Here is a 20,292-nt window from a genome sequence, read left to right as displayed (position 1 = left end):
TAAGATATAAGGTTCACTTGAGTGACCCAGCAGTATTGGCGGCGGAGGTTTTGCACTCTCCCGAGTGCTCCCCCTCTAGTTCTGACATGTATTCCTGCAATATTTGTTAAAATAGCGACTTCCACATGTTTGCTTGGTTTTATCTCGCACACATTTATCTGGCATATTGCACAGTAATCTCTACTTCTTGTCTTTTGAAATGGTTTGTTTGGCAATCATTCATTTCTGTTCACTTGTTGCTTGTTGTCTTGCTTGCTCTGTTATATTCTTCATTCTCTCTTTTAATAGGCATATGTACATTTGAGATGTGACTGAGTTGATGCTCTTAAGTGATATTGTTTCCAACTTTGAAAAAAAATTTTTAGTTGCCTCTAAAAATGTTTTCCATTTTTAACACCAGGGTGATTCTGGAAAAATGTTCCATTTCAGTTTTTGTCATCCCTTACGTCAAGGAACGTACCAATATTTCGAAGGCACATGACAAGCGCACCAACTTTGAGCTCACTATGTGATGGGAAGCCAGAAGGATTGAGTGAGTTTAGGAATTCACTCAGGCAAACATGTAACGAGCAAAAATAACTTGCGCTTCACTGTGAATCTGTGTTTCGTGCTTTGGTTTGGACCTGTGCTTAAAATGCATTCAAATTAAATTTTTTTTAAATCTAGAATTGTTCTCACTCAAATTTCAACATCACCGTAATGCATCGGATGGATTTTGTCAGGTTGTTTAAACTTTCTCTATCAATTAATTCTTTCTAGAAGTCATCATTGTGAGGTTTTTTTTTTCGAATACAGTAAGTCCTCGCTAACCGGAAGTTCGCATATCGTAGTTTCGATTATTCGTAATTTAGTTTTAATGACTAATTTTTCAATTATCGCAAACATTTTATGCCTATCGTAATGTCATTGCAAGGAAAATAGCAAAAAAAAGTTTCAAACTGCCTGCAAAAAACAACAATCACACAGGATGCGCATAAACACACTTTCACTTTACTGCGCATGTACTTTATGCTGTACTGTACGTATTCTCTTCACGCTCGCCTGCATACCTCCCAGTATGAATCCCAAGCGACCCCCAAGTCTTTTGCCGAGCACACCTCGTTTCAAGCGACAACGAAAGGCTGTCACATTGAAGGTGAAATTGGATATAATTAAAAGACATGAACGAGGTGAAGGGACAACGGAAATCGGCCGCGCGCAGCAATCGCTGCATCGACTCTACATTCGATCGTTCAAAGTTCGGCAAAGATAAAGAAAATATCACAGATTGCGACCAGTTCGAGTGCAACGACACTAACGAGAATGAGAGATGGTGCCGTGCACAACATGGAGCGTTTATTATGTGTGTGTGGATAGAAGATCAAACTAAACGTCGCATGCCTTTATCTCTTGCTGTGATACAAGAAAAAGCGCGTCGTTTGTGGAACGATTTAAAGAAGAAACAGGAACCTGAAGGAAAGGGGAAGGCGCAGAGACCTTCACAGCTAGCCGAGGCTGGTTCATGAGGTTTTGTCATTGCGCCAACCTCCACAACCTGAAGTGTAGCGGTGAGGCAGCAAGTGCGGACCATGCTGCCGCATCAGAGTTTCCAGCAAAGTTGAAGAAGATGATTGAGGAGGAGGGTTACTCACCGAAGCAAGTCTACAATATTGACGAAACTGGATTGTTTTGGAAAAGAATGCCCTCCCGTAGATACATCGCACGAGAAGAAAAGACTGCTCCAGGGTTTAAAGCAGCAAAGGACAGGCTGACCTTATTACTCGGTGGAAATGCAGAAGGGGATGTAAAACTCAAGCCGCTTCTTGTTTACGTTTCTGAAAACCCACGAGCGCTAAAGGGTTGCCTCAAGCCACAACTTCCCGGAATATGGCGGTCAAATACAAAGGCTTGGATGACTGGGGCATTGACCCACGATTACGTGATCAATTACTTCTCCAATCATGTTGAGAAGTACTCCAAGGAGAACAACATTGACAACAAATCTTTGCTGCTTGTAGACAATGCTCCTGCCCATCCTCAGCAAATGGAAGACTGGTGTGAAAACATGCAGGTAGTATTTTTACCACCAAATACTACCTCACTTTTACAGCCTATGGATCAGGGAGTTATTGCTGCTTTTAAAGCCTATTATGTTAAGCATACCATGCTGCAGCTTATCAAAAAAACTGATAAGGACAAGCTATCAATCAAGGAGTTTTGGCGAACATACAACATAAAAATGGCTTTGGAAAACATTAAGGATTCATGGGCGGAGGTGAGTGCCTCCACAATGAACGCTGTGTGGAAGAAAGTGTGGCCTGAGTGTGTCCACAATTTCACGGGGTTTGCTGATGTTCCGTTGATTACAAGTCAAATTGTAGAACTGGCGCAGGAGGCTGGTTTTGAAGAGGTTGATGAAGAGGACGTGGATGACTTACTGGAGTCTCATGCAGAACCCTTAAGCAATGAAGATCTTATGGAGTTGGAACAGCAGTGGGCTCTTGAGGAAGAAGAAGATGCTGTGACACCTTCATCCGAGCATCTCACCATGAAAAACCTCAGCCAAATCCTCAGCTCGTTTGAAAGTGCCATAGAATTTGTTATCGAGCAAGATCCAAATCTTGAAAGGAGCACTGATTTTAGCTGTGTTGTTAATGATGTCCTTTGTTGCTACAAGGAACTTTATGCAGCAAAGAAAAAGAAAGCCATCCAGCCCACTCTCCATGCATTTTTCAAGCCAAAAGATGCAGCACCACCTCCATCCACCATCCAGGATGCTCCTTCAACCAGCTGCCAAGAGACCGTTCCCGCTGGTGAAGAAAGTGACAGCACAGTGTCAAGTGAAGAGGGGGACGATTCTGCCACTCCGCAAGTGTGACTTGTCCACCGCAATCAACTCCGTTCCTCCAGCCTTGGGGTAAGTCGCCACTACTCGAGGAGTGTGTTTTGTTTATTTGTGTTTATGTCCAAAAAATTTCAAGCCAAAAACACATCCCCCCTTTGACACATTGGTTTCTATGGGAAAATATGTTTTGTTTAACACAGTTTCGCTTATCATAAGGTTTTCCAGGAACGCAACCCTTGCGAAAAGCGAGGACTTACTGTATATAATTCCTTGATTACGTATAGCGTCACCAGAAAAAAAATGGTACCGAACTTACTCTTAATAACTTCTTCCATACTGATGATATCCTCTTACTTTTTGCAGGTGTGCAAAGTGGATTTTGTGTATAGTCACCAGATTTAGATTTAGTCAAGATAGCCTGATGTTTTTAGCTCATTGACGACGGATTCGAGTATGTCCTTATAACCATAACGATGTCCTGAAATCAGTCAATCAGGCAGTGAGTCAGTTAACAATTTTTCATTTTTTTTCCTTACTCCTCCTTTTCCCCTTCTTTTGTATCCAACTTCTCATACAACTCGTCATATGCCTTTTTCTTAGCCTTTGCCACCTCTCTCTTTGCCTTTCGCCACCACTCCTTGTACTCCTGCCTACTTTCTTCATCTCTCTGACTATCCCATTTCTTTTTCGCCAACCCCTTCTTCCTTATACTTTCCTGTAATTCCTCGTTCCACGACCAAGTCTGCTTATCTTCCTTCCTTTGTCCAGATGTCACACCAAGTACCTTCCGAGCTATCTCTCTCACCACTTCTGCTGTAGTTGCCCAATCATCCCACCCATCTTTACCACCATCCAACACCTGTCTCGCCTCCTCCCTAAATTCCACGCAACAGTCTTCCTCCTTCAGCTTCCACCATCTGGTCCTTGGTTCAGCCCTCACTCTCTTCCTCAACCTCACCTCCAAAATCATCCTACAGACCACCAATCGATGCTGTCGGGCTACACTCTCCCCTGCCACCACCTTACAGTCTCTAATCTCTTTCAGGTTGCATCTCCAGCTTTAGATGTAATCCATTTGTGTGCACTTTCCTCCACTCTTGTACATCACCCTGTGTTCCTCCTTCTTGAAATACGTATTTACCACTGCCATTTCCATTCTTTTTGCAAACTCTACCACCATTTGCCCTTCCACATTTCTCTTGTTGAGACCGTACCTACTCATCACCTCCTCATCCTCTTTATTCCCTTCCCCAAACATGCCCATTGAAATCTGCTCCAATCACCACTCTTTCATCCTTGGATACACTCTCCACCACTTCATCTAACTCACTCCAGAAATCTTCTTTATATTCCATCTCACACCCCATATGCAGTGCATATGCACTGATGACATTCATCATCACCCCTTCAATTTCCAACGTCACATTCATCACTCAGTCAGACACTCTCCTCACCTCCAATACCCTCTTGACATAATCTTCCTTTAGGATTACCCCGACATCATTTCTCCTCCCATCCACACCATGGTAGAACAGTTTGAAACCACTTCCAATGCTCCTAGCCTTACTCCCCATCCACTTGGTCTCTTGTACACACAGTATGTCCACCTTTCTTCTCTCCATCATATCAGCCATCTCTCGCCCTTTGCCAGTCATCGTCCTAACATTCAGAGTTCCGACTCTCACCTCCACACTTCTACCCTTCCCCCTCTCCCACTGCCTCCGGACTCGCCTTCCCCGTCTCCTTCTCCTCCTTCGCCCAGCAGTAGCACAATTTCCACTGGTACCCTGCTGACCACCGATACCGGTGGCGGTTGTTGGTAAAACTCGGGCCTCGACCGATCCGGTATGGAAATTTGTTTTGTTGTCCGCATAATGATTTGGCATAGGTTTTTACACCGGATGCCCTTCCTGACGCAACCCTGGTCACCTCTTACGACACACAGGGATATGGTACACCTATTCTAACCGGGGCATACACTTTTGCAGGCAGGCAGTTCTTTTGCAGCCTTTTGCAGGCAGTTCTCATATCATTTGCAGGCCTTATAGCCTGGAATTAAATTGCATAAAATCAGAATTTTTCCACATTTACTTACATATCGTAACCCACAACTTCCAAGTGAAAAATAAATTCTACAAATTTCAGAAAATTTATTTAAAATATTGAAGTAGACTATCTTGGTTGGACAAGTATCCAACCCCCCCCCCCTTGAACTAATACTTCGTGGAAGCACCTTTGACAGCAATTACAGCTGTGAGTCTATTGGGATAGGTCTCGACCAACTTTACACACCTTAATTGGGCAATATTTGCCCATTCTTCTGCACAAAATTGTTCAAGCTCAGTCAAGTTGCATGGGGACCGTTGATGGGCAGCGATCTTCAAGTCATGCCGCAGATTTTGGATTGGATTTAGGTCTGGGCTCTGACTGGGCCACTCAAGGACATTTATCTTTTCGTTCATTCATCACTCCAGTGTATCTTTGGCTGTGTGTTTTGGGTCATTGTCATTCTGAAAGGTGAACTTCTGTCCCAATTTCAGCTTTCTTGCAGAGGGCAGCATATTTTCCTCTCAAATTTTTCTGTATTTCGCTCCATCAATTTTCACTTCAAGCCTGCCAAGTGCCTGAGTCCCTGCTGATGAGAAACATCTACATAACATGATGCTGCTACCACCATGCTTCACAGTAGGGATGGTGTTCTTTGGGTGATGTGATGTGTTTGATTTGCACCAAACCTAACGTTTTGCATTTAGGCTAAAAAGTTCCATCAAGGTTTTGTCAGACCACAAAACTTTTTTCCTCATGGCATCAGAATATCCGGAGTGGATTTTTGCATTCCTAAAATGGGACTCAAAGTGTGCTTTTTTTTGAGTAATGGCTTCCTTCTTGCCACCCTTCCGTTCAGGCCAGATTTGTGGAGTGCTTGGGATATTGTTGTCACAATCACATCTTGACCATTCTTTGCCATAAAGGCATGTAGCTCTATAAAAGTTGCCGTTGGCCTCTTGGTGGCATCTCTGATCACTCTCCTCCTTGCCTGGTCATTCAGTTTGGAGGGTTGGCCTGATCTCGGCAGGGTCTTGGTGGTACCATACTCTTTCCGCTTCTTAATGATTGTCTTGATTGTGCTCCAAAAAATATTTAATGCTGTTGAAATATTTTTATACCCATCCCCTGATCTGTGCCTTTCCACAACTTTATCCCGGAGGTCTTTTGAAAGCTCCTTGGGTTTCATGGTTGAGTCTTTGCTGTGAAATGCACTACCCAGCAGAGAAAACCGATAGGAACAGCTGATTTTATTCTGAAATAATCAGAATCACTACAATTTAACACAGGTGGAGGCCAATTAACTTGGTGTATGATTTTGAAGGTGATTGTTACACCTGAGCTAATTTGCAATTGCTATTATAAGGCAGCTGGACACTTATCGAACCAAGATATTCTAATTTTGTCTTTTTAATTAATTTTCTGGAATCTGTCGAATTTGTTTTTCACGTGGAAGTTGTGGGTTGTGTGTAAATAAAGGTGGAAAAAGTCTGATTTGATTTCAGGCTGTAAAGCAACAAAAGGTGAAAATTTTGAAAGGGGGTGTAGACTTTCTATAGACACATGTTTCGACAGTAATGTTTAATTTAGAATGGGAAGTTTATTTAAATACTTGGAAAAGGATTAATGTAAAACTTCTGGGTACGCTATATTTTTCATCTTACCACTCAGTGTAAAAATGAAAATATTCCATCCTGAAACATATTTTGTCGTACAGCGGTTCGCCGGTCAAATTTACCTTAATTGTTCAAATCATGATATAAGCATGAAATTTAGTGGAAATGTACTTTATTATGTGTAGAATTAGAAATGATTGTTACTCAGAAAAACAACCAATGAGAACTCCATCAAAATGGCCTCCATTTCCAAGATGGCCACCAAATATATAACAACTAGCTAATTTAGTTATGTTCTCAAGATGCCAGAAACATGCAATTTAGTAGACTTGTAACTTGTTATATGTGGAATAGAAATGATCGGTAACTCACATGAAGAGCATGTACATAGTTCAAAAGCAACAGTTTGAGTTCCAAAACCATCACCCAGTACTTAAACTGTGAATGCTGTTCACATTCTTCTTCACATCATGTCTGGAATCCAACCCTATCCGCATATTCATAATTTTCATCACCCTCACTGCTTTGGTACGCCATCTTTTGCAAGATGTACAATGCAGCAGCAGTGGCCTGGTGTGCATATCGTAAACGAGTGACATGGCTGGCTCTCAAGACTGCATTGGCTTTCCTGGGTGTTGTTAAGCCAGCTTGCACAATTACTCCATCCCATCCACGATGGTCCAACTACCCACGAATAATTTTCAGCACGACTATCTCGATATGAAGACAACCTAACATTATGATGTAGTTGTCATTGTATGGACTCGTTTTATCCCTTTGAATCTCTTTTGCGATTGCAAACAATGGCTGATCCAATTCAATGACAGGAGTTTGTCCTGGATTGACTTTTCGGGTGGCCTTGTTTATTGCTGTCATGGCACAGGATTGTGCACTTTATATGAAGAGTGGCAACAATGCAGTGATAGCTGGTAGCCAAGTAATTATAGGCTCATGGGAAACATGGGATGTGACGTGACTCAGGTGATCATAGGTGTCGAGAAAAACAAGACCATCACATAGCATGCAGATTCATATATAACTATATACACTGCATGGCAGAGTAATATGTGTGGTACTTCACTATGATAGGAATAATATACCTGAAACAATGTATGAGCTTCATCAGTCACTGTAATCTTCCATGTATCTCAGCAGGGTTGACCTATACTGAAACTCAGGTATAATATTGTTGTAGATTTCCCGCCCGTCGGCGTGCGAGCGACCGCGTTTAGCTAATAGCGGCCGCTTCGCCCACCGAACGAACAATCTAGTCGCGGCTTTCCGGATCAACGCCAAAAACTAACCACGGGTGTGTTTTTAACCACACCGTAGATCAGCCAGCTTTTCTGTCCACGTGTGACAGGGTCCGATCGCCGAACTATCGATTTACCTAAGTATGCACGCAGACAGAAATGCCGGGGATTTACACCTCGACGGAACTCGTACGGAAACGATCCGCTTAAGCCGCTCGCTCCGTTCGCGATTGCTGAGCGGATTATCGCCAAGCCCATCGGACCCGATTCTCTTATTGGTTATTAAGAAACCAACTATTTATTCCGATCTCAATACGGCAGTTCAATGAGGGAATGTACGCAACGAACAGGTTTACATTCACACAAGAACATTTATTTGCACCCATATACGGTCAAAGAAGCAATGTAGATATATACAAGCATGCAATGAATGGGGGTAGGGACAAGACGCAAGCAAGACAAAGACTACAACCGTCTACTTATTATGTACAGTCACTTGCACTTAACAGCAGTTCCTACTTATTAGACGGGCCCACGGACACACGTACGCACACACACACACTCAAGAAATGGTGGCAGAGGCCTTTAATAATGAGCTCCAGCTCGGAGGACAGGTGAGCTGAAACCCAGAACCTATCTCGAACCTCTCCACCTCGTGTGGTCTTCAAGTTGTTCAGACCTCCAGCGAGAGCGAGCTCGACCCAATCGCCATGAGCTGCGATCCTTCCCGAGCTCCCGCGAATTCTCCCGCGCTTCTCGACACGTGCTGGTGAGACGAGGCGCCTATCCTTCCCGTCGATGTGTCGCTTCCCCGAGGAACCACCTCCAAGAAGAGGCCGATCAGTCGCACTAAGCCGGGAACCAAAATGGAGAACAAAGAGCTCCACGAACCAAGAAGAAGAAGAAGAAGAAGAAGAAGAAGAAGAAGAAGAAGCCACCATTCGCAACTCGAGCCGAGCAACCGGCTCAACTTCAGCATATTTTTTTCATTACATATATCCCAAAAGCTTAATGCTTCTATCAAAAGGTGATACCTTAACTGCTGTACATACTTTAGAGCAACTAACAGATAATTGTCCATGGGAGAAGCAAAACAATGTCAGGTTAAGATGAACAACTTTGAGAGATTGGCCTTGACACAAGAAATCGTCTCCTCATGAATATAGGAAGGAAAAGTCGGAACTCGTTGTTTTTAATTGGAATTCTTGGAATTAAACATCGTTGCCTTTATATTGATCCTTGATAATAATAGATTCAATACAGTGTTCCAGTAACTGTTTTACAATGCCTTCGGTACCATTGACTAATTGTGGATGATCAATATTTCTATGGCACATGATAGGCACACCAACTTTGAGCTCATGATTGTGTGGTGGGAAGCCGGAGGGATCGAGTGAGGTCAGGAATTCACTCGGGTAAACAGTTGCATCACCTTCACTGAGGACCTTATTTATGAACTTGTGTGCTCGTCTACCTCCTCTAAAACCTGGTGGTCCCTTGTCAAGTCAGTCTCTGGTGTATGCTCCCCCTCTCTCTCTCTCTCTTCCCTCATTTCAAATGGCACCACAGCCGACTCTGCTCATGAGAAGACCAAACGTCTCAATTCTGTGTTTGCTTCAAAATCTTGTGTTCCTAACTCATCGCTCTCTGCACCAATCCTTCCCAGTCATACCCAGCTGCTCCTGGATTCTGTCTTTTTCACCTGTAAAGGTGGAATAGTTTCTGACAACCCTCGACTCTGACTCTGCAACTGGACCGGATGGCATCAGCTTATGCGTCCTAAAAACCTGCTCTACTGCTCTTGCACTTCCTCTCTCTGCTCTCACCCTGTCATTTACATGAACAGGTGCAAAAACAGATCCCCTTAGCTACAGACCAATTAGCTTACTTCCAATCATCAGCAAGGTCATGGAATACATCATCGCAGTTTTTATTTAATACTTTCTTTTTTCCAACAGCCTCATCTTAGATCATCAGTTCAGATTCAGACAAGGTCACTCCACCTTGGATATGCTGCTTCGACTCTCCCAAGAATGGTGGAGGCCTTCAATATCAGACATGAGATCAGGGCTAACTCTCTGGATATATCACGAGCTTTCAATAGCGTGGCATCCTGCCTTGCTCTCCAAACTCTCTGCCTATGGAATCCAAAGCCAACTCTACTCTTGGATTACTGACTTCCTCCACTCTCGTAACCAAAATATGGCTCTCAACGCAACCCCTTCTTCTCCTCTCCCTGTCAAAGCTGGAGTACCCCAAGGGAGTGTTCTCGGCTCGATTTTATCCTGATCGTCATCAATGATGTCACTGACTCTGCAAAATCCTCTCTATCTCTTTGCTGATGACTCCACTCTCTGCCGTGAGATCTCTCATCCTTCTGATAGACAGGAAGCAGAATCTTCCTTCTCCTCAGACCTTGACAAAAATCACAAACTGATCAAGCACTTGGAATATGTCTTCCAATCCTGAGAAATGTCACTCACTCAATATCTCTCTCTCTCTCTGAAACGACCATACTGCAATTCCCCACCCCCCCCCCCAAATCTGCTTTCTCAACAACCCTCTCGAAGAGGTTCAGTCACTAAAACTCCTGGATCTCACTCTCAGCCATGATCTCCCTTGGGCAAGCCACATTTAAAAGTTGGCCTCCAAAGCCAGATGCTGACTAGGCATCCTCTGTTGTGCAAAGTCCTTCCTTGGCACACCTAAGTTCCTATCCACCTACAAGGCTTTCATCCACAGCTTGATGGAGTACTGCTCTTCCCTCAGGGCTGGCTCCCCTGCCTCGCATCTTGCTCAGTTTGATACTGTGGAAACAAAGACTTTCAATATCATTGGGATCTCTCCCAATGAAGCTGAGTCTATGGGCCTATCACTTCGCCATCGCCGACAGTTTGGTGGTCTCTCTCTTCTTCCACCTTCTGCCCTCTCCGGGCTCTGTCGCCCCCCTCCCCGTCCCCCCAGGTATCTGCAGGATGCACGTGTTCCACCAGCAGCCCTCTCCTGGTGAAATTGCCTAAATCCAGAATCACTTCTCGCCTCCACTAACTCATTACTCTCTTTCCCCACCTGTGGAACCACCTTCCATACTCTCTTCAATCTCACTCTTCCCTCCAGGTCTTCAAGACAGCTGTTCACCACCATCTCGAGTCATCTCCCATCCAAAATCATGACCTTTTCTACACCTGTGCCCCTCCCAAAATTTTGCTTATGAAGCCTATCCATATTGTTCACCCTTTGTGTTCTCCCCAACCCCTTGTTGTTACCTGCATCCCTTGTTTGTCCATCTCCATCTACTTTCTGCCTCTGCCCTGCAATTGGTGTTTTCTCCTTTTTCCTGCTGTTCCCTATTTTGTGTTGTGCTCTGATTATGTTCTGTCATCGCTCTTTCATGAGCCTCGGGCATGTATAAAAATGAAAAAATATATATACATATATATATATATATATGAGAACACGGCTTTACCTTTCGGGTTGTGGATTCCTGGCTGTTTGATGGGGGTCATCGATGGTACTCAGGGCAATTGCACCAATAAGGTAAATTTCCACAGGGCTGTGCATGCTTGTTTGAAACCCCTTTACAAACAAATAACAAAGGCAGCAATACAATCTCTTCCTGGCACCCCACTGCCCTCTCCAGAAAACTCCTCTCGGCACCGTTGCATTACTGCAACACCGGGATGCTGCGGCACGCACAAACCTTTCTCTGACCTTTCTCCACAATTTGCAAATTTGACAATCTGAGACCAATTCCTATTTGCTCACTCTGCCACTTGGCAGATGAGAGCCCATCACCCAACATTGTCTGTAAAATTTAAGCCCGTCAATGAGGACTGACTCACCCATGTCAAAGTGCTGTTTACATGGAACCGTTTTTTTTTTTTTTTCCTTGCCTTTTTGTATACAAGGTCGAGGCTCGTGGAAGAGCTTAAACACAGAATGGATCAGGATGCAATAGTACAAAAGGAACAGCAGAAGAAGAGGGGAGGGGGGAGGGACAAAATAGACGTAGACGGACAAAAAAGGGATGTGGTCAAGAATGAGGGGTAAGGGAAGACGCACAGGATGGACAAGATGGAAGCAGAAGCAAACACTCAGAAAGGAAAAACTGGAAAAAAAAATTGTGGGAGAGGAGAGGGTGCAGTTAAACGGAGATAGAAAAGATCATCATCGTTTCAGATGGGGGATAATCTGGGGTGGTGATTGGCTGTCATGAAGATCTGCAGGGAAGAATGACATTGAAGAGAATGTGGAGGTTGGTTCCACAAGCGGGAAGGAAGATGAATAAATGAGTGGGGGTGAGTATTGATCCTAGATTTAGGTAGTTTAAACAAAAGGGGGTTGATGGTGGACTGTGTGAGCCCTGTGGAAACCTGGGGGGGGGGGGAGATAGGGGACGAACCAGATCTGATGTCATGTTTGAGTAAAAGGAATTATGTTTTACAAAAAGGCCAAATACCAAGCAACAAATATCAATCGAACTGCTCCAAATCATATCTTCACTCTATTAGGGCTGATGAAGAATCCGATAGCTTAAAATGGTATAAAAATTGTTCCTAAATAGGTTAAAATGTAATACTATACGGCGATGTATCAAAACAGACATAACGAGATCTTTTGACACGTCCAGCCTGTGCTTTGTCCATTTGAAACATTTAACATCTGATTTTTAGATCCTCCTGGATGATCTCTAAGTCTGACTCACGTTGTTGTTCTTGTGGACTTTTTTGTTTCACAGCCCACAGTTTTCATCGAAACTTCCTGAAACTTGGCATATATGTGTAAAAATACCCTGCGCAGACAGTAACCATCTCCGATTTTGGAAATTCTTCCTAGAAAAAAAAGTTGACGTCATAATATCGCCGCTAATGGAAATCGCCTAAAACATTATCTCCGAAACTAGGAAAGCTGTTTGAATTTTGTTTGCGGGAATCAAGCCGGGCATTAGCACAGATAATTTAATTTATCGCAAACCTGATATATCACAATGACGTCATATTCGTTTTTATGACATCATCATTAAGAGGACGAGGATATTAGCTCATTTGAGCTTGTTGGCCTTGATTTTTACCTCCGCCACCGATGGTGGACGGAGAATATGTTTTCACCAATGTCTGTCTTGTCTGCCTATCTGTCTGTGAGCGAGATATCTCAAACAGTTATAGACGGATTCCGACAAAGTATGGTAGACAGGTTGAGAGTGTGACCATGACAAACTGATTCGATTTTGGTTAAGATTCGGACCCGGCCTATCAGTAGGATACAAAACGTAAACGGTTCAGCCTGATGTATGCCGTTGTAGTCCGGTTGGATTTGTGATATGTTTGTCATTGGACTTCGGACCTGAAAGGCTGGTATCCGTGCCTCGTTTACCCCAGATTCTTACTTCTGTCTGTTTCTTTTTTTTGATCTTGTCTCCTGGAAAATGCTTTCAATTGCACTTGTCAATGGACATGAAATTATACAGTAAGTGCCCATAGCTGCAGATAAAAAGGAATGTGAAATTGGGATACAGAGGTCTGTTCATTTTATGGTTAGCCTTATTGGTTGAGCCTTTTCACGGCAATGTGACCATGTTTATGTCATGTTATGTACACGGTTTTATCCTCGGCAGAAAACTTGTATTTGCTTGGAAAGCAGATCAGGCTGCTTTGGTCAAAATTGTGTGCTGCAAAGTCAAGAATGCTGGATGCTGCCACAAAGGGTTAAAAAAAGTGAGTGTTTTTGAATAGAAATGATGAATTTAATTCATGTATTATAGCTATTGAGGTGTCGAGGGAAAAGTACATTGGTATCAAGAGGATTGAAATTTTCTGGAGTTCAGCACTCGTTTCAGACATAGGGTTTCAATGAGAACCTTAAATATTGTAATGTTAAAATAACAGACTTCATGCTTTTTATTTGTTTTATTTTTTACCTTCTGAAAAAGTAAATGGGTATGGGTGCAACCAATAAATATGTTATAATATTGGGCAGTGTACAAGATGAAACACGTCTGCAACTCAGGACATGTAAATTGCGGTACTCTATGATTGCTCTGATTCCCTGCTGGACCTTATCATTAATAACTTCCATTGTAATCACTCTTGTTTCTTCCTCTGCTGCCCTTCCCCTCCTCCCCCACCCCCACCCCAAGCCAGCATCTGGCAAGCCAACAAGACAGACTGGACTGACCTGCAATAACAACGTCTCTCTTACACTCGAGCCAACTTCATAGAGATACCTTGGCAATGCCTAGGATTACGTCCTCGAATAACTCTTCTATATTCCCATCAGTGCATCCCATCGTGCCTACAACTCTCCTCCTCAAAGTTCTTTCCTTGATGTGAGAGGATTGCTCACAAGCAGCTTACCATTTCTACCTGCAACCGGAAGTCTCTCCACAACTCATGCATGCCAGCGTTCTTCTGTCCGAAGTAGATCGAGGGGCTGACAGGATGGCCTAGAGGTATACACACTCACCTCTAAGCTGTCTTCCCTACATTTGAATCTCGACTGAGCTATAAACAGTCATCCTGGTGTTTCACAGGCAGGATGATTCATCAATGGGTGTGTCATCCCTCGGGTGGACGTTAAGCAGGCGTCCCATCTGCCGGTTAAAGATCCCATGGTGTCCTTCGGGAAGAGAAAGCGAGCTATCGCCGGCACCATAGCCAAGTTGCAAATTCCTGTCCAAACTACAGAGGGCATTGCATCAGTGGTACAGCCGTACCCTCGAGTCAATGATGCAACCTCACAGCTTTTGCTGCATACAAAATAAGTAGATTGGCAAGCCAACACCAGGCTCACTTGCAATCCGATCGTTCTTGAGTTTCTCCATTTTTCAAAGCATGATGAAAAATGGTCCGTTCCATCAATGGAGTATGTGCCTCTTCTTTTCCTTTCAAAAATGGAGTCATGATGCATATCGGTGAAAAAGCATAAAATATTTTCGTGATATTTTTGCTGTTCGGCCCAGCCCTCGTCCCAAACCCATCCCTACCAATCCCTCTTTTGCTCACTAATCCAAATACCCCTGTTTTGGCTGTTCCCTCCGCTAAGTGAGATTCTCTCAAATGTTTTTCCCCGTGTTCCCACTGCCATGATATTGGTGCGATGTCCCTCCTTTCTCTTCCATTTTGGCTGCTTTTTCTTCATCCTACTCTTCTTATTCTTCATTCTTCGTATGTAGCACTTTGCAGTGGTCATTTGGTTGGAGCACGACATTGCCGCTGATGCAGTGTCCCCTGTAGATTAGAGCAGGAACTTGTAATTTGTTCACAGTGCTGGCAATGACTGGCTTGCTCTTCAGGAAGGACACAGTGGTATTTTTAATATCCACTAACGAAAGCTGCAGGCAGGTCTTACATGCAGATGCTAATTAAATATATATCCAAGTTTACCATTTTATACCGGGCGTAGTGACGTGCGCCTGTAATCCGGCTACTCGGAGGCTTGGGTTGGAGGATTGCTTGAGGATGGGAGCCCTGCGCTGGGCCACGCTATGAGAGGGTGTAGGGCAGCCTGGAATCGTGGCGGAACCCAATCCTTATCCCTGTGTCGTAAGAGGCGTCCAGGGTTGCGTCAGGAAGGGCATTCGGCGTAAAACCTGTGCCAAATCAGTATGCAGATCATAACGGATGATCTACTGTGGCGACCCCTAACGGGAGCAGCCGAAAGACGAACAACATCCAAGTTTACCATTTTCACTCGTCAGCACCACTTTCTGTGAAATGAGCCTTTTTCAGGTTACATTCATGGGTGGAGTCGGGCAAGCTGTCGAACCAATGGGTGGAAAGGAGTGTTACACATGGACGGACGGACAGACGGACGGCCGAACAAACATATTACTTTATAGATGCTCCCAATAGGTAGATAACACTGAGGTTTGTTTTAATTATGTTGCTTAAAAGTATTCATATGTCCTGGCAATGCATGTACGTATTTTGCGAGTCATAGGACATTGCATTCCATTGTTCGTCCGGTGTGCATTATGCTGGCGCTCTCTACGGCTCCGAAATGCTTTGTGAGAACGACGGCTTTTGACGGAGACCTGACAGCCCGTTGAAAGCCAATAAAATGCACTTCATTTTCTTCCCAGCTTGTCACTAATGCATGCAAATGGCGGTGCTCCATAGCGATCTGTCTTTCCAGTGGCAGCAGTTAGTGAAGAAAGTTGCGCCTTTGCTTTTAGTGTGCGTAAGCCATCAGTGGGCCTCAAGCAGCTTTGTTTGCTTGCCACTTAGTTGTGTAGAACTGTTTTCGTTATGGACCATTTGCCGTGCGATGTCTTCAGGCGCGTGAGGTGAGTCTCACAATGGAGTACGTGGCGCGCCTGCTTTCCTCTCGTGATACCAAAGGACGCTATCCCTATATAGCAGGCCTGCAAAATGCACCAAAGAGGTTTTTCTTTCTAAATATTCAACTGATCACGACTGTCTTTGGAGTTTTTATGTAGAACAGCAAAACACTAAAATTTGTTCAATGGTTTCACTCTCACGTCCTTGATGGGGTGGCTCCTTGTATGTTTTACGACTGTGGAAGAGATATCCTGATGGACGATTTCAGGCCTCTGATGATGAGTATGATCGCCAGGAGACTGAAAAATAATTACTTACCTTCTCGTACCGACTGAATTGCCCTGGCCTAACAAGGCAAGATTGCCATTAACTGACAATCGAGGCCTGGTCAAAAACATTCACTTCCTGTCATGCATTTTCAGAACAAACTTGTTTTCTTTGCATTGATGGTGCGACAAAAAATTTCACGTTTAGCATCTTTTTGCACTTTGTGAAAAGTTATCTTTTCACATGTTGAATCAGGTGCCTTATATAGTATATTGTGAAATTACAGATGAGTTTCCCAATAATATATCTCTTCTTCACTTTTAATATGAACAGGGGGCTGATATGAGAGTTCAATGCTAAGCCACTTGACTTTGAGCTGTCTAGTCTGGGTTTTCGAATCCCATCCTACCTATAAACTGCCACCCTGGTGTTTTACAGGCAGGGCATTGCATTTGAGAGTGAATCACAGTCCCAATGTTTGGGATGTTGAGCCATTACCACCATCCCTCCCTCCTCCCTTACCCTCTTTTTCGTTTTTTTTTTTTGTCGTTCCGTTACTGTTTCATCTCCAGTTTTCCCCCTTCCTCTTGTTGCTGTGCTTGAGCTCATATCCAGCTTGTTCACCCCGTGTGTCCTCATCCTCCTCACTTTGATCTCATTCTTTCTCATGCCAATTCTTCCTTGAAGTGTCCCTTTTGTTGTGTACCTTAATCTTGCTGTTGGTGTATTTCCTCCATTTCCACTTATTTTCTTCTTCTGCTTCTTCTGTGTTCTAGCTCTTTCCCGAGCCTCGACTTTGTATACCAAAAACCTCCAAAATTGCCCCCTTCTCCCTCTTAACTCACGCACTACCATGTGTGGGGAAGTAATAATTCAATGCCCTGAGCTGTTTTCCCACCAAATCCATTCCCCACCAGATTGAAGAATTTTTCATAGCACGAAGTGAACTTGTTTTTATGATGTATTGCTCACATTGACTATAGAGGGAAGAAGAAAAACAATACTTTGTGCAGAGAGACTATAAAATGAGTAAACAAACATTCTGCACTCTCCTGAACATAAAATCACGTTGTGTTTTTAGGGGAATAAAAAGCTCAGAGCTACAGCCATAAAATATATCAGCGTGCGGCTACATGCTATTCTGTCCCTCACGATGCTTCATTGGGTGTTCTTGTGCATGGTAAGATGGCATCCTGCTGTGATCAACAGCTAACTTGGCTGGCCTGGCACTTGCAATATCCCTGCTCTGCAGTTTTCTTTTGTTCTCTGTGTTAATCTAAATATAGTTCATTTTTGTTGATTTATCACATCTCTTTCAATTGCCTCTGCTCCTTTTTTATGTATTTACTTGTTTCTTTTTAGTAAAACTCGTATTTTGTTCATTTTCAGAATAGCCCCGTGCCTGTTGAGCATTTAGACCGGGAGCCCGCGGGGCTCAGCTCAACCGAAGAGGGGAACAATTGCCGTCCTCATGGTAAGATGCCAGATGATATTCTCACCTCAGAACTCTGCGTCTGCCAGGACACTGCTGCTGCGTTGACATTCTGTGGTGAATATCCATATCGCATAATCAACGCTAGCTCAACCTGGCAGCGGAATGGCCCCAAGTAGGTTTCTGATATTATTCGTATAGCTTGTAACACGGTATAAACGATGACAGACGATTTCGCCGCTGGAATACCGGTGACAGACGCCAATTAGATGCTGCAAAAATCACGCGAGCTCAACTGAACAGCGGAACGGCTAAAACCAACGCAGAATGCTAGTAAGGGTCCCCTGAGTACAAAAGGAGCACTGACAGACAACTTGGTCGCTGGTCCCCCAGGACAGATGCTCCCTAGTTCGGGATCCTTTGGTTGCGCTAGCTCAACCGAACAGCGGAACAGCTAAAACCAACGCAGAATGGTAGTACCAGGTCCCCTGAGTACAAAAGGAGCACTGACAGATAACTTGGTCGCGGGCCCCCAGGACAGACCCTCCCAAGTGGTGCGTTCTATGTCAAGTGTACACATTTTTCAGCGAAATTTTGACACATCGTCTTAGATTTCACTCTTTATTGTGCAAGTGTTTGTATCCACGATAAAACATTGTGTCAATTTTCAGACCTGGGGGCCAATCGGGGCCCATTTTAGCCCCGCCCCCCAAATTTGGGTGCCCCCAGTTGACCCACATTCTTCCAGTGGCCATATCACAGGTTGTAGTGGTCCGATTTGGATGATCTTGGCATCAAAATGCTCGTAAAAGCGAGATCTTTCGAATCGCGTTAAGTAACATCACTCCGAAAGAGTAATTCAAATGGTTATAGTTTGGGGCGCCCTTTGACCTTGGGCCCCCGCCCCCCAGCCAAACCGATGGTCCCGATTTTTTTCGTGTGAGAATACCCCCTTATATACTCCAACACCTCAGCATAAATTAAAATGGGATCTCAATGGGTTCAAATGTGATGATGGTTTTATTGTTCGGGGTCCACATATCACTAATTCTTGATTTGACATTGGGCGACGTTTACCGTCATCATTCCAATGACGTCACCTGCTGGCAGGCGACTTTATGTCTGACATTGTCAATCATCATTTCTGGACATATATATATATATATATATATATATATATATATATATATATATATATATATATATATATATATTGCATCATTTGCAAAAAATTATTCTGCCCAATGTGTCTATTGGTTTTTAAGTGTACATTTTTTGTATAACCATCATCGAATTAAGTTATAAATGGGCTAATCTCAGTTTTTGCATATTTTGCAGTAAGCATGGCGACTGAAAATCGAGAGGAGTTCCGAAAATACTGTTGCGATCCGTTCAGCTGCCATAAAACGAAACAACGAAAAGATCTTCGCAATGGGTCAAATGATATGTTGATGAAATTTTCTTCAAAGGTGAAAAAAGATGACAGACTTTGTACTTCGTGCAGAAAAAAACTCTCAGTTGTCACCAGAGCGTATTGAAGAATCATCTTCGACCAGTTCGAAATTATCATCAGAAGGTACTATCGAAGGCATTGCGGAATCTATTTCGACAGATGAGGACGAGGAGGTTTTTGAGCGAGAAGCAGAAGTTGACCTATTAAACCAGTCGTTATCGATGATAGGCGAAAGCCCATTCAACAAATGAAAGGTGGAAAGGAACCCAGGGTACGTTCCTGAAAAGCGAAGTAAAGTGGAAGATTCTGTGCAAAAGAAATTAGAACTAGTTTCTGGACCAAGCACTGCGGAGAAAACACAAAATACAGCGTCAAAATGTGATGAAAACTGCATGCCAGAGGTGATCAAAAGCCTAAAAGAAAAATACGTTGTTTCGAGCCGTTCAGAGCAAATACGTAGACTGACAATATTTGCTAGGAATATGAGCATCAGAGGGATGATGAGTGAATTCAGTTGCTCCCAAAGAATGGCTGTGCAAGCCAAAAATTGAGAGAAAGAAAATGGTATGCTATCGTCTCCAAATCCCAAACAGGGTAAAATATTGCCTGACGAAGTGAAATCCGCTGTAACCAAATTTTACCGAAGTGATGAAGTCAGCCGAATAATGCCGGGAAAAAAGTACTGTGTGGTGGTCAGGAATGTACATGGAAAAGTCAAAATTCAAAAGCGCCTGGCACTAAACAATCTCAAGGAACTGTTTCAGAAATTCAAAGAGAAGAACCCTGGCTTGAAAGTTGGATTCGTGAAGTTCGCCATGCTCCGCCCCTCGGAGTGTGCCGTGGCCGGTTCAGGCGGTACACACAGTGTATGTGTATGTACGATACATCAAAATGCGAAACTCATGATGATTGGTTTCAAAATGCCACAGATAGCCGAACTTCCTAGCTATCATCATGTGATAGCACGCATAGTTTGTAACCCAGCACAACCGGCATGTTATTTCAGAACTTGTGAAAGTTGCCCATCAATTGAAGACTTCAAAACCGAGCTACTGAGTGCTTATGAACTCGAGGATATTGAAATTCAGTTTAAACGGTGGACATCCACCAACAGATCTGAAC

General features: G+C 43.6%; 1 protein-coding gene across 8 annotated transcripts in view; it reads left to right on the top strand.

Moving 5' to 3' along the window:
* The window catches only part of IMMP2L (inner mitochondrial membrane peptidase subunit 2), a 399,170-nt gene that overhangs the window by 245,851 nt on the left and 133,027 nt on the right, over nucleotides 1-20,292 (top strand). The window contains exon 1 of one of the 8 annotated variants that reach the window (XR_015061554.1): nucleotides 1,054-2,896. The exons of 6 other annotated variants lie outside the window; for them this stretch is intronic. Coding sequence is in view for 1 of the 2 variants with exons in the window: in XM_085894670.1 (XP_085750796.1) it covers nucleotides 2,634-2,896 (263 nt within the window). In the remaining variant the exon portion in view is untranslated. Of the gene's footprint in view, nucleotides 1-1,053; nucleotides 2,897-20,292 lie in introns of those variants that run through there. One more of the 8 variants, XM_085894670.1, reaches the window with a different exon arrangement.

This window comes from Eptatretus burgeri, chromosome 9 (genome assembly GCF_056783735.1).
Source record: "Eptatretus burgeri isolate ZD-2024b chromosome 9, Ebu_testis_v1, whole genome shotgun sequence".
In the NCBI taxonomy this organism is placed as follows: Eukaryota; Metazoa; Chordata; class Myxini; order Myxiniformes; family Myxinidae; genus Eptatretus; species Eptatretus burgeri.
The sequence above is the reverse complement of the archived record's forward strand: the minus strand, read 5'-3'. Positions and strand labels throughout refer to the sequence as shown.